We start from the raw sequence: 16525 nt of genomic DNA, 5'->3' as shown, positions 1-16525 counted from the left end.
TCATAGTTTCAGCTCCATGACTGTACACAGAAAATAGCAATACTATAAACATGTGGGAAACTTTATTTACACTCTTCTCAATGAGATACAGATATTCACTAAAAATGTTTCTGTCGGTGATACACATATAACAATATTGCTCGTCCGCTGGAAGACATATCTTGATTTGATGCCACAGACTGCTGCATAGCAATTGTATTACTCCTCAAATCATAAACATGTACATAATTGCTTAATGTTTCTTGTTTTTAAAAATAATTCATCAAGCACAACTTGTATTGTTTTCATCCAAGCCCTGGTCCCTTAGATGGACGAGTTCTATTCCACATACATACATATAGGGTTTGACAGCAACACAGAGAGAGTAAAAAAGAAAAAGACATGTAAAAAATCAACATCAGAACACACAGTGGTTGAGGATCACACAACAGACGTACGTGTAGCACATTTCACGGATATGTTATAATTATTGTACCCATACAAAAACTATAAAATCAAAAAACAACTTTTTTTGCAAATCTATTTTTTTTTGCATTAAGTTTGTTTAAAAGAACAGATCAGTACATATTTCTTGTATTGAAATAATAAGCTTACTTTAATGAACATTTTCTATCTCTGATTAAAAATGTTTATCTTTATTAATCTGTACATCAAGTACATTAATTATCAATGCCCTCATTTTAAACATCATTCTATAATTAGCTGAACTAAAATTGTAAATCCAGCTTATATGTGCTGTGCCATACATTAGTTTTTAGTTAGAACATAACCATCTTGACTATGCACATTAGCTGTAATAAAACCAAATATATAATATACAAGCTTATAGATATTATAGTGGAGTTAGAGTTTATGATAAGCAAGTTAAATATTGACGAGTATTATCAGCTGTTATACTGTTTATGATAATTACTGAAAGCTATACACTAAATAACTGTTATACTGTTATGATAATTACTGTAAGCTATACACTAAATAACTGTTATGTAATCTGTAAGTATAGTAGGTAGGGTTCTGACTCAACATTACTGTATAGTAGATCAGGATATTTGGATGTCGATTAAGAAGTCGTATCACTACATAACGTGACATTTGGAAGTCGTATCACTACATAACGCGATATTTGAAAGTTGTATCACTACATAACGTGATATTTGAAAGTCGTATCGCTACATAACATGATATTTGAAAGTCGTATCGCTACATAACATGATATTTGGAGGTTGTATCCCTACGCATCATAAAACATTTGAAAGTCGTCTAAGTATCACGATATTTGGAAGTCTTATCACCATGTATCATGATATTTAGAAGTCGTATAACTATGTATAGCGATATTTGAAAGTTTTATCACTACGTATCATGATATTTGAAATCATATTGCCATGTACCACGATATAAAATTGTTGATATACACATTGCTATTACCCTAACATATATTTCACAACATTACATAACAGACAAATAAAAATAAATGTAGAATAACTAAACAATTATATCACAACAAAAAATAGAAAATGATCAGCTGTGCTAAGTAAGTCAGTGCTGCCGATACACATATTAATGACGACATTACCGATAAAGTTATAAATTATAGATGTTACATAACACATGTGATAGTACAACTCACTGAAATCAACATAATATCAGTGTAACAGAGAAAGACTTACGAGGTTGGTCCACAGCTGTCGGCATTCTGCCTGATGAACGAGTAAAGACATTCCGGAGGAGTCGGGCTGTCTCTGTCAGTCTGCATAAAAACATGGCTGGACAGTTATTTTATGATATTTCAATCTGTATTGTCACTACAGAACCTTATCAAACAAACAAGAAAGAATGTCAACAGATCATATTTCTCATAAAATTGCCATTGGTTTTGACGTATGAAGATCTTCAAGAACAACACGCATGACTAAATGATGTCTAGTCCAACATCACTATATTCAGTGTACAGTGTATCTTTAATTTGACATCACAAAATTTCTTGCTACACGGATTAAAGTTCTCAAAAGAAGGCAGTTTGATACATTTTATCTCCAAGATCAATAAACAGCATGATATACCTATTTTTGATTATCAAACTATTAAATTAATAGCAATTGAGGTCTTAGCTTTATAGGGAGCCGTAAATTATGACAAGTAGGTTTTACTGAGATACACATAGAATGCAATTGTACAGTGGACTTTGTCTAAACCAGACTCTGTACAATCCGGATCTTTGTCTAAACCAGACTCTGTACAATCCGGATCTTTGTCTAAACCAGACTCTGTACAATCCAGATCTTTGTCTAAACCAGACTCTGTACAATCCGGATCTTTGTCTAAACCAGACTCTGTACAATCCGGATTTTTGTCTAAACCAGACTCTGTACAATCCGGATTTTTGTCTAAACCAGACTCTGTACAATCCAGATCTTTGTCTAAACCAGACTCTGTACAATCCAGATCTTTGTCTAAACCAGACTCTGTACAATCCGGATCTTTGTCTAAACCAGACTCTGTACAATCCAGATCTTTGTCTTAACCAGACTCTGTACAATCCAGATCTTTGTCTTAACCAGACTCTGTACAATCCAGATCTTTGTCTTAACCAGTCAAATAATTCAAACACCTGAACTCCTTTCAGGTATAATAAAGAATGCTACCTTGTTAATTAAAACATAATGTTTACAATGAACGTAGTTATATCAGTTACAATAAACTGCTTAAATAGCAAGAGAGACTTCCTCTCGAAATATCGCGGAATACCTGGATGAGAAAACAGAGGATGATGACATCTTGCTCACATTATTGATAACTCCATTACTGCTGGTATAGAAAATTAAATCAAAATTGAGAGTGTTTCTTCTGAATGGGAAATAACTCTTCATGCCAGTGTTCAATCAGTTTATCTTGGTATGGACACAGATGAGGAGTCAAATGTCAGAATGGAAAATGAAAATAAAATGATCTGGACTATAGAGATGTATGGCTGACATGACTTATCCTTATCAATGAAACCAAAAATGAATATCACAGGTATATTACCTTATTTGGATTAATTAAAAAGGATGTCAGACTCAATCATTAAGATGATAATACAGATTTAATGGTCAAAGACCTTTTCAAGCAAATGTCGTAAATCAAAACCGTTAATTGTCAATGTTATCCCTGTTGACAATATATTGATGTGATGGCAAATGTAATAGCCATGTCAAATTTTAAATCTTCATTTTTTTTTTTAACTATGCTGCATTATAAATAAACACTTTCACATGAACAAATAAATGTACTTTAATGATTTGTGAGTATACATTAATTACATATACAAATGTATAACACAACTATATTACAACTATATTGTACTTGTAATGATATGAAAGCAGACTTCCTACATCAGAAACTGTACAAACTGACCAAATTATACAGTCCCAATGCAGTCCGGTCTACTGTATGTATTTTCAATTTCTATTTTATTACTTTGTAACTTCGATTTTTCTCCATTATAAATTATGATCTTTTTGTGTATAATTCTATGATTATTCAAGACACATCTTCAAATTATTATTTTTATGCCCTAATAGTTTCTTGGTTAATTTTATGATTTCATAAATGAGACATATCTTTTCTTAATTGATTTTATGATTTACATGAAGAAAACATATATTTTCTTAATGAATTTTATGATTTAATAAATAAACATTTTTTTCCTAATTGATCTTATTATCTATATGAGAAAAAACATACATTTTCTTCATAAATTTTATGATTTTATAAATGAAGTCATACAATTATTTTTTAATTTTCAGACATACCTTTTCTTCGTTAACTTTAGAACAACAGGGGTAGGATCCTCATGTAATTTCTCTTTTTCCTGGACCTCTTCTTTTAATGTCTTACACATGGTTCGTTTAATCCTGGAAAATCATGAACATTGGATCATCATGTTTATCAACTTCAATATTGACTTTATATCAACACTGTTGTATGTACAATTAGTCTAAATAGAACTAGTGTTAGTCATTTCCTTTACTCAAAATAAAAACAAGAGTTAATTTGAAATTACAAATGTAGTCTTTCATCGGTTAAGGTTATCTTAAAACAAATTTAATTCTATGCACTTAAAGGTGAAGATCGTACAATGTACAGCTACCTAAAACATTTGTGGACACATTAAAGATAGCACTTCAGGGATTTAGATACAAAAATGCAGTACTTTCAATGAAACAAGATGATTCTAAGAATGAACAGATATACAGTAATCATACACTTCATGTGACAGCACAGATGAAGGATTAACAGATAAACAATACTTACGCTTTCCATGCGACGTCGCGGATGAGTGACATGAAAGGAATAAGGACTAGACCCATCCAGAATATAGAACAGCCAAACACATGGGAGTCCTGAGGGCAAAACAATAAAGTAAAGTAACATGAGACATGTGTTGTTCTCTATTCCAGTACGAAACAAAGGGCTATAACTCTGTATAAAATGGAGCACAAGACCAGATTTCTTTATGCAATATGTGACAACCAAAGATAAGGCACTGAGCTATAACTGGTTTCTGTGGTATTTTACTGAGGCACTGAGCTTTAATATAACTGGTCACTGAAAATGGTACTTTTTAACTGAAGCATTGAACTATTGTGGTATTTTACTGAGGCACTGAGCTATAACTGGTTTCTATGGTATTTTACTGAGACACTGAGCTATAACTGGTTTCTATAGTATTTTACTGAGACACTGAGCTATAACAGGTTTCTAAGGTATTTTACTGAGACACTGAGCTATAACTGGTTTCTATGGTATTTTACTGAGACACTGAGCTATAACTGGTTTCTATGGTATTTTACTGAGACACTGAGCTATAACTGGTTTCTATGGTATTTTACTGAGACACTGAGCTATAACTGGTTTCTATGGTATTTTACTGAGACACTGAGCTATAACTGGTTTCTGTGGTATTTTACTGAGACATTGAGCTATAACTGGTTTCTGTGGTATTTTACTGAGACACTGAGCTATAACTGGTTTCTATGGTATTTTACTGAGACACTGAGTTATAACTGGTTTCTATGGTATTTTACTGAGACACTGAGCTATAACTGGTTTCTATGGTATTTTACTGAGACACTGAGTTATACAATGTAATTGGTTTCTATGGTATTTTACTGAGGCACTGAGCTTTAATATTACTGGTAACTGAAAATGGTACTTTTTAACTGAGGCATTGAGCTATAAACAATTATTGTCACAGTGGTACTTTTGTATTGATGCACTGCACTCTTATAGTTTACCGGCCAGGTGTACTTTACTAAGATACTTTGGACTTTAGTCTCATTTTTATACCCTTGTTGTGAACTATAACATACCATGCCAAGCATCTCTGGGGCAAGGTCGACAATCATATAGATATGGCTGTACACGGTGAGGAACAGGAACCAGCTCGCTATACTGCCCCATATAGCCAGGTGTGTCAGCTGTAGGTACACAATATACAGGTAGAGTTAATTAAAGGTACATATAGTTAATTTACAGGTAGATATAGTAAAATACATACAGATACTTTTACAATTGATGGCTCTATCACATTAATTCAGTACAATGCCAGATATATTGATATGAGAAATTATTTAAATCCAGTTCCGAAAATGATCTCCCCTCTTTCCTTGAGCTATTATTAAATTAAACTCTGATTATATCATCAACACTGATTACAACTAGAGACTATCATTTACTGTTCATAAAACAACTGCTTGAAACCAGAAACCGGTATTTATTGTAGGATCAAGAAATCACAACCTAAATGTGAGAGGAAATATTTTAGGATGGTGTATACCTACCCAGGTCCAAGCACTGGTTTCCAGGCCCGCCTTAAGACACACTGTCACAACTACATACTGTGGAAGATACACATCATAACCATGCAGTGTAATTAATGTGGTGCTGGTAATTAGTATTACTCCTATGATTACTCTGATATAGAAATAAAAGCAGGTTCTGAAACATCCTCATTGTAAGTAATATGTAGTATTGTTATATTCTTGTTTACAGAATCATTTTGTTTATTTCATTTTCTTTTTTCAATGCATGTAAAATTATTCAAAGGGGATATTTGATAATCTTACTGTATATACAAAATTTGAAGGGGATATTTGATAACTCTACTGTATATACAAAATTTGAAGGGGATATTTGATAATCTTACCGTATATACAAAACTTGAAGGGGATATTTGATAATCTTACCGTATATACAATATTTGAAGGGGATATTTGATAATCTTACCGTATATACAATATTTGAAAGGGATATTTGATAATCTTACCGTATATACAATATTTGAAGGGGATATTTGATAATCTTACCGTTTATACAAACAAAGAAGGGGATATTTGATAATCTTACCGTATATACAAAATTTGAAGGGGATATTTGATAATCTTACCGTATATACAATATTTGAAGGGGATATTTGATAATCTTACTGTTTATACAAACAAAGAAGGGGATATTTGATAATCTTACCGTATATACAATATTTGAAGGGGATATTTGATAATCTTACCGTTTATACAAACAAAGAAGGGGATATTTGATAATCTTACCGTATATACAAAATTTGAAGGGGATATTTGATAATCTTACCGTATATACAATACATGTATTTGAAGGGGATATTTGATAATCTTACCGTTTATACAAACAAAGAAGGGGATATTTGATAATCTTACCGTATATACAAAATTTGAAGGGGATATTTGATAATCTTACCGTTTATACAAACAAAGAAGGGGATATTTGATAATCTTACCGTATATACAAAATTTCCTAAAAATAGATAATCTCCTACTTTCCCATCAGAAAAGGCAGAATCTGTAACAGAAAACAGATCAATCAAACTTAGGGTTGATATTTTTTATTGCAGGTCAAACTTCTGAGAAATTCTTTGATATAAAATTACATACAGGTATGTAAATTTGTGGAAAATTTATGAAAGTTTACCATATTTTTCACACAACCATATTATCATCAAAAACAAAAATTGTAAAAATAATCATTTTATTTCAAAATATTTTATTCAATCAAGCATTTGAATTAATTTACATACAATATTTCATAATAGAGATAGAATTTAGATATAAAAATGGATTGGACAACAGGCTAAGCCTATACAGGTCCTTTCCGTACTTCCGTTATCATAAAAATAATCATGTTTGCGACAATAACCCTGAATTTTTTTGAGACAATAAACCTGACTTTGTAAGAGACAATAAACCTGACCTTGTTTGAGACAATAAACCTGACCTTGTTTGAGACAATAAACCTGACCTTGTTTGAGACAATAAACCTGACCTTGTTTGAGACAATAAACCTGACCTTGTTTGAGACAATAAACCTGACCTTGTTTGAGACAATAAACCTGACCTTGTTTGAGACAATAAACCTGACCTTGTTTGAGACAATAAACCTGACGTTTTGAGACAATACACTTACCTTGTTGGAGAGATAAGGCTGGAAGCCAAAACAGAAGTATTGAATGGAAAATTGAATTCATTATCCACATCCAGAATACCTGTAGAACAATAAAAAAATATCTTACAGGTCAGAAATATAATTACAAAATAAATGTGAAATAAAAATTATAATAAAGTCAATCAGAGGGGATACTGATGGCAGAAGTGTTTGAAATTAATGTTATTACAGTTTTATACTATATAAACAGTAACCTATCCCGATTATACCTACCAATCAGAGACGTATATATTTCAGTAACCCAGTTAGCAACATTGGTAAAACTTGAGATGCACAAGTAAATGATTCATCGATCATGCATACATCGTTTTTTTGGAAACTATTGAAGAGTGACCTTGGCATTGAATATATTTAGCTCAATATTGAAAAGTAAAGTTGACATTAACATCCTGACATATATGTCCTTGACCTTGATGTATGTACTGACCTTCACATTGAAGTACTCAGCATTCTGTGAGGATTTATACAGTGCAGGAAACTTCATCATACTATCAGCACTACAGATTCTGTCAAACAGTCCCATGGCCAGGGGCGGAGCCGCAGTAAATATCTGGGGTAATAACACAAGGTATGTTAAATCACATGGTATCAATCATCAATCACTTTAAAAAAAATAACATCAATTATTGTTAAATGATTTAATTGTTTCCAATGCTTTAAATGCAGATAAAAATATCAGATTTCAAATAATGAGCTAAATTTGAATCTATGATAAAGATATTGTCATCTGAACGACAAAAATCATACAGCTAAATGGCTTATTTCAGTCTGAAATAGTCTTGAATTGAAACAGCATCACACGGCTTGATTTATGTTGATACAATTTTATAATGAAAAGGATTTTCAAATCATTTAGATACCGATGCTGGAATGTCTGCATCCACTGTCATTCTTTTTTATCATTATTTATTTATTAAGATTTATAAAAAACAACAAGCAAATCAACTGAATTCTAGAATAATTTTTTGATCATATGATTACCAATTGATATAACAGAAATTCATTATCCTTCTATATCATTTAAATCAAAGTTATTTCACAGAAGCAAAGAGATCAGTAAAAACACGACTGATATGTGTATATCATACAACACAATACAGTACTTGATACAAACAAACCAGAAACAACCACTCTTCACAATATCAAATAATAACTCGAGATTGTTTTGTAAAAAAAGTCTCTCCTTCTCTCTTACTAGGCACTGATTTTTTTTGCACTCCATTGACTCTCAACCTTTAGTTCAAGGTCACACTGCATTTTGTCAGTGGGGTGATAAAGGTACACATCAGCTTTCATAAGAATATCGTTAATGATTCAAATGTTGCTGCCAGATAAAAACCAATTAGAAAAGTATGCACTTTGACCTTTCACCTTGATATCAAGTTCAAAGTGACATTAAGGTAGTGCATTGCACATTAGTTTCAGGTAGTGCAAATATACTGCAAAGTTTTATCAAGATATCTTCAATGGTAAATAAGTTATGGCTTGGATGAACATTGGCACTTGACCTTTAACCTTGATGATCCAATGACAGAGCACTGTACATTGTCAGTTGGTGATTAAAGTATACAGCAATTTTCATGATTGGACAAGAATTATTGAAACAATTAGTACTTATTTGAACTTTGACCTTGTTAGGTCACTGTGACCATGACCTCACAGCAGTGCACTGCACAGTGACGTCAAGTGATGCAAGTTGATGTATACAGCCAGTTTGGTATATCTTCAACAGTATATAAGTAATGGCCAGAAAGAAACTATTATTATAAGAAGAACCAGTACTAGCTAATATGTGAGGTCTCCCTCCATTTGAAGGGGAGGCATGAAAACAGATTGAAACAATTTTATAACCTTTGACAAAATATCGTCCAACATATATGTATATAAATATGAGGTATTTATCTAAAACCACCCATCCAGACTGAAATCACTTCCCAACCCCCCCTGTACAGTCCCTGGCTTTCCACAAATAAATACATTCCTAACTATAGCCATAGATGATGAAACACATTTGTACCTACCACATTGTAAAAGCCAATACTCCACCTCTCGAACAGGATCTGGCCAGAGAACCCGTTCCTAATGGCAAACCAAAACTGTGGGAAGGAAAGAAATAAACAGACACATGCAGGTTGTCTCTCTAAGGAACACAGTAATGTTGGAAGGCACAAGTCAGTTTGTTTTTTTATGTTAACATGCACACCCTATTATCTGCAGCATATAATTCAAAATTGAAGGACTCATTTCTAGTGTTTTCTAAAGTTTTGATCAGCTTAAGACTGACTACCTTTAGAAGTTTGCCTCAAGTTTTAAATTGTAGTAAAAAGAAAGTTTCCTCCAAACAAACTGAAATATTCCTCCATTGATCTCATCTAAAAAACCTCAACCAAGGTCAGGGTTACATGGTATAGATTATACCTCAAACATTCCACATATCTGCAATCATTACCTGACCAATCAAATTAAAGATTTCAGTGCTCATTAAGTCAAACCTTAAATTTGATTGGTCAAGTTACAAGCTGACTATCACTACTTTGGGAATATCTGAGATATAACACTTCTACAGAGGTCACTTTAGATCCTGTCATATGTTGGTGTCACATGACTATCCAAGTGGCCAATCATCTAAATACAACATTTAATCAGCATGGTTACCAAGCAACTGCCAAACGATATATCCAATCACATTACAGTTTGATAGTCCTGTGGTACATACCACGTTATATAAACCAATTGTCCACTTCTCAAAAACAATTTGCCCTGAAAAGCCACTTTCTATGGCAAACCACAACTGAAAAGTAGCAAAGATATGATCAACATAGTAATACAATGTTTGTCCACACCATTACATAGTTTTCCATATATACTTCTGTCTTTTGATGGTCTCTTATTAACAGTCATTTGAAAAGATGCTCTTTTCCTTCTCTTGTACTGCTGCTAATACAATTATGTGTATTCCCTTTAATATGACATGGATTGGCCCTTGAGGAAAAGTATTCATGATGAAAAACAGATTTATGTTTCCACTCAATTCAATTAAACTTGGTGTAAAGGAGGGACTCAAAAATGTTTTCTTCAATAGAAGCAGTGTCTTAATAGGGGTATGCACTTAACAGAAGTTGTTTCTTAACTGTGGTGGTCTCTCAAGAGATCTGGTTGTCTCTTAATAGTGATGGCCTCTTGTACAGTCTCTCAGAAACTCTCTCAATTAGGAACTTAACTGCTCTAAGGGATGAAAATGGAGGTCCCTCATGAGACAGATTTTTTAATAGGGTTGGTCTATAGAAGAAAATTCCAAATTGTATACCCAATATGGATTGTTCAGTAATTTAATAAGATATTTAAGCTATGATTCAGGCCAACAATATTCCAACACTCTTCTGTACAATGGTGTCATTATGTTCCAATCCTGTACACAAAGATACATTCCCAGGAAATATATACTATAGATTGAATCGGCATTCATAAGATATGGGAAAAGAACATTATTCAATTCTCGAAATTATCTAGTTTATCATAATGTTTCTAAATTGATTAAGTATCGTTAAGTATCATTTAAAAAATCAATGGACAATTATTAAGAGTTCATTAAATGTAGAAATTAATAAATCATAGTAAATTACATTTTGTCACAAATGAACATCACAGCACTAGTGTAACAGTAACCAGTACTAACTAGATACTTGTATCATTCTTTACATCAGACACCAGACCAGATAGCAGAGAAAACACTGTACATACCTCAATGACGTACAGACAAATGTTCTTGTAAAATGAGTATAGGATCATCTTGCACAATCGGGCATAACTCCAAGCACCATGAACCAGTAACAGCTTGTTCAGGAACCGAAACTGCAAAAGAACAAGAGAACAAATCAACAGTATGCTTCTCTTCATCCTATTGTGATTTACCTGTGAGACTGATATTGTGATTTACCTGAGAGATTGACGTTGTGATTTACCTGTGTGAGTGACATTGTGATTCACCTGTGTGACTGACATTATGATTTACCTGTGTGAGTGACATTGTGATTCACCTGTGAGACTGACATTGTGATTCACCTGTGTGACTGACATTGTGATTCACCTGTGTGACTGACATTGTGATTTACCTGTGTGACTGACATTGTGATTTACCTGTGTGACTGACATTGTGATTCACCTGTGAGAGTGACATTGTGATTCACCTGTGTGACTGACATTGTGATTTACCTGTGTGAGTGACATTGTGATTCACCTGTGAGAGTGACATTGTGATTCACCTGTGAGACTGACATTGTGACTTACCTGTGAACCGGACATTATGATTTACCTGTGAGACTGATATTGTGATTTACCTGTGAGACTGACATTGTGATTCACCTGTGAACCTGACATTATGATTTACCTGTGAGACTGATATTGTGATTTACCTGTGAGACTGACATTGTGATTTTAATTACCCGTGAGACTGACATTACGATTCACCTGTGAGACTGACATTGTAATTCACCTGTGTGACTGACATTACGATTCACCTGTGAGACTGACATTGTGATTCAACTGTGAACCTGACATTATGATTTACTTGTGAGAGTGACATTGTGATTCACCTGTGAGACTGATATTGTGATTTACCTGACAGATTGACATTGTGATTTACCTGTGAGACTGACATTGTGATTCACCTGTGAGACTGACATTGTGATTCACCTGTGAGACTGACATTGTGATTCACCTGTGTGACTGACATTACGATTCACCTGTGAGAGTGACATTGTGATTCACCTGTGAGACTGATATTGCGATTTACCTGTGAGACTGATATTGCAATTCACCTGTGAGACTGATATTGCGATTTACCTGTGAGACTGACATTATGATTTACCTGTGTGAGCGACATTGTGATTCACCTGTGAGACTGATATTGCAATTCACCTGTGAGACTGATATTGCGATTTACCTGTGAGACTGATATTGCAATTCACCTACCTGTGCGATTGCGTAGTCAGAGGCACATGCTGCCTGTAGTCCCTCTACACCACTGATCCCAACACCAACATGAGCAGCCTGTAATCAGAACAATGTCTCAGTAATATACAACAGGACATTATATAGTCTCAATACTACCTTAATTACCAAAGTTTTGAAAATGAACTGAACACAGAACACCAGTAATGTAATTATTGTTATATATATCTACCAAAGCTAACTTACCTGTATCATGCCCACATCGTTAGCACCATCCCCTATCGCCAAGGTGATAGCCTTCACTGAGTGCTTTACAAGGTTACACAGCTCGGCCTTCTGGGAAGGGGAAACCCTGGGGGTTAAAAATGACATATTACTACACAGCGCGGCCTTCTGGGAAGGGGAAACCCTGGGGGTTAAAAATGACATATTATTACAAAGCTCGGCCTTCTGGGAAGGGAAATGCTGGGGGACAGAAATGATATATTATTACACAGCTCGACCTTCTGGGAAAGGGAGATTCTGGTAAACAAAAATAACATCTTACAATACAGCTCAGCCTTTTGGGAAATTCTGGTGGATGAAAATAGCATAATACAAATACATCTTGGCCTTCTGGGAAGGGAAAACTCTGGTGGACAGAATAAAAGTGGAGAGTTTAGGTGGTCTTATATACTGTAAAAGTGGAAATATTCGCGGTGTGGAAATTTTCGCTTATTTCGCTATCAGTAAATCTCCGCGAAAATTTCCACACGCGAATATATTAACACATAAAAATACTAAATATAAAAGATACAAGTTAGCGCAAAAATATCCACTTTTACGGTATATAAGCTCTGACTAGTAAGAATTTTCATTAAGTCTAGTGAGTGGGTGAATGAATGTTTATTGAGAGTGAAAAGTTCCTAGCTCAAACCACAGTACCACAATACTATTATATAACAACTGACTACCACTCCTTCCTGTAATATAACAACTGACTACCACTCCTTACTGTTATATAACAACTGACTACCACTCCTTACTGTTATATAACAACTGACTACCACTCCTTACTGTTATATAACAACTGACTACCACTCCTTACTGTTATATAACAACTGACTACCACTCCTTACTGTTATATAACAACTGACTACCACTCCTCCCTATTATATAACAACTGACCACCACTCCTTCCTATTATATAACAACTGACTACCACTCCTCCCTATTATATAACAACTGACTACCACTCCTTCCTGTTATATAACAACTGACTACCACTCCTTCCTGTTATATAACAACTGACTACCACTCCTTCCTGTTATATAACAACTGACTACCACTCCTTCCTGTTATATAACAACTGACTACCACTCCTCCCTGTTATATAACAACTGACTAACACTCCTTCCTGTTATATAACAACTGACTACCACTCCTTCCTGTCATATAACAACTGGCTACCACTTCTCCCTATTATATAACAACTGACTACCACTCCTTCCTGTTATATAACAACTGACTACCACTCCTTTCTATTATATAACAACTGACTACCACTCCTTACTGTTATATAACAACTGACTACCACTCCTTCCTATTATATAACAACTGACTACCACTCCTCCCTGTTATATAACAACTGACTAACACTCCTTCCTGTTATATAACAACTGACTACCACTCCTTCCTGTCATATAACAACTGGCTACCACTTCTCCCTATTATATAACAACTGACTACCACTCCTTACTGTTATATAACAACTGACTACCACTCCTCCCTGTTATATAACAACTGACTACTATTCCTTCCTGTTATATAACAACTGACTACCACTCCTTCCTGTTATATAACAACTGGCTACCACTTCTCCCTATTATATAACAACTGACTACCACTCCTCCCTGTTATATAACAACTGGCTACCACTTCTCCCTATTATATAACAACTGACTACCACTCCTCCCTGTTATATAACAACTGACTACTACTCCTTACTGTTATATAACAACTGACTACCACTTCTCCCTGTTATATAACAACTGACTACCACTCCTTACTGTTATATAACAACTGACTACCACTCCTTCCTGTTATATAACAACTGACTACCACTCCTTCCTATTATATATCAACTGACTACCACTTCTCCCTGTTATATAACAACTGACTACCACTCCTTACTGTTATATAACAACTGACTACCACTCCTTTCTATCATATAACAACTGACTACCACTCCTTACTGTTATATAACAACTGACTACCACTCCTTTTTATTATATAACAACTGACTACCACTCCTTCCTGTTATATAACAACTGACTATGAACTTGAATTTTTTTTCTTTTCAATTATCCTATTTTCTACATTGATGCATTGATGATCTCGTAGCTAAGTAATGAGAAATCTTTCAGAACCAGTTTCTGCTCCAAATAAAACTAGTTGACACAGATTCATATATGCATACTTACCTACAGCAGATGACAGCTTTACAAGAAATGGCTATGTCAAGAAAATCTTGTCGACAGTCACAGGATAATGCATATTTCAGTGTCTGTAATAAATACAGTAAGAATATGAGAGAGCAGTATAACAGACAAGAGCAAAGAAGACATTGATCTCCATAGCACATTGTTAATAAGTGCAGTCAAGAGCAAAGGAGACTAAGACATCCATAACACATCATAAACAGGTATGAGCAAAAGCAATGAAGACAGTAGAGAACATTTTGTTTTACTGTATCTAACCCTAACTGTTCCAGCTCCCACAAACCCATTCCTGTTGGGTGAAGGGCAAGTAAACAGATATCAACTGTTTGGATTATTTCATATTAAATGCTGACAGATCATGACGGTTATCAGGACAGGATCTTAGGTTTTATAAAAGTAATATGATGTGATTCAGGTTAGAGACATACACAGATATATACATGTATATAACAACATAAATTTCAATAGAGCTATTTAGATTGAAGTGAGAAATAAAATACAATGTAATACTTGTCAAGATTATAAAAAGATCAAAACATAATATAATTTTTATATATATATATATTTTAGATGAAGTTTACAAATTATGAAACAATACAAAAGAAATATATAATTCTTCCCTGATATCATAAAGCAGAATCCAAGCTATCCTATATATAATAAAAAAAAAGTCTGTCATTCACGACAGAATAAAAGAAACCCCACGTCCTGAGCATGCTTTACCACTAGCTACAAATCTATTTCTACACTGTAATATATAAACCTAAGCCAGAATTATAACAGCTCTACAGATATCAGATTGTAATATATCCAGAGGCCAAAATCCCAAAGGACTGACAGTCACTGTAGCATTCTCACAAGATATCTCAACAAATTGCGATTTTTATCAAATACATATATTTTCTTTCCTTTTTTCCTGATTAATTTTTCTAATATGCAGCATCTTCTTAAGCTTATCCAAATCATCTAATGACAAAAGACCCATATTTCAGATACAAATTTCCCATAATTATAAGCATGTGTAGCTTTGACACAGACATTCCTTCCTGATGAGATATGGATCATCACCTTGATCCCATTCTTGGACACTGTATATAGCAGTGTCCCCTGATACAATCCCGGTAACTGTGTTTCTTAGAATTGTAGGTTAGTGAGAATAAGTACAACGTACCTAAGATTACTAGCTCAGTTTAACTAGAGTAGGGATACTAAGCCTTCAGTAACTACGCTATGTCTGATATCTAATTCCGTTTCAATACATGCATGTCATGAGTGTAAATTATTGCTAGTTCACAGACTCTGTATTCTTACCCCTGGGGTTTGGATTGTCTTCATCACACAATACAGATTTATTTTCTCCTATACCTGAGAAAATGTTAACAGAAAATACCAAATTCTTTATGATAGGATGTAACTCTGTGTATGATAGGAGGCAGCTTTGTGTTTGGTGCATGTGAGGTAACTCTGTGTATGATGCATGGGAGGTAACTCTGTGTATGATACATGGGAGGTAACTCTGTGTATGATACATGGGAGGTAACTCTGTGTATGATGCATGGGAGGTAACACAGAGTTAC

General features: G+C 34.0%; 1 protein-coding gene across 9 annotated transcripts in view; it reads right to left on the bottom strand.

Moving 5' to 3' along the window:
- Positions 1-16525, bottom strand: part of LOC117328971 (probable phospholipid-transporting ATPase IA) — a 120455-nt gene that overhangs the window by 22256 nt on the left and 81674 nt on the right. For 7 of the 9 annotated variants that reach the window (XR_004533085.1, XM_033886617.1, XM_033886613.1 and 4 more), the window contains 13 exons: positions 14931-15013; positions 12715-12820; positions 12490-12567; positions 11260-11370; positions 9540-9614; positions 7946-8068; positions 7480-7558; positions 6797-6858; positions 5826-5882; positions 5355-5462; positions 4297-4385; positions 3795-3896; positions 1671-1750 (listed from right to left, as the gene is read on the bottom strand). Coding sequence is in view for 8 of the 9 variants with exons in the window: in XM_033886617.1 (XP_033742508.1) it covers positions 1671-1750; positions 3795-3896; positions 4297-4385; positions 5355-5462; positions 5826-5882; positions 6797-6858; positions 7480-7558; positions 7946-8068; positions 9540-9614; positions 11260-11370; positions 12490-12567; positions 12715-12820; positions 14931-15013 (1153 nt within the window). In the remaining variant the exon portion in view is untranslated. Of the gene's footprint in view, positions 1-47; positions 319-1670; positions 1751-3794; positions 3897-4296; positions 4386-5354; positions 5463-5825; positions 5883-6796; positions 6859-7479; positions 7559-7945; positions 8069-9539; positions 9615-10234; positions 10310-11259; positions 11371-12489; positions 12568-12714; positions 12821-14930; positions 15014-16525 lie in introns of those variants that run through there. The other 2 variants (XM_033886621.1, XM_033886615.1) reach the window with 2 other exon arrangements.

This window comes from Pecten maximus, chromosome 6 (genome assembly GCF_902652985.1).
Source record: "Pecten maximus chromosome 6, xPecMax1.1, whole genome shotgun sequence".
Lineage (NCBI taxonomy): Eukaryota > Metazoa > Mollusca > Bivalvia > Pectinida > Pectinidae > Pecten > Pecten maximus.
This window is presented reverse-complemented; position numbering and strand designations above follow the sequence as displayed.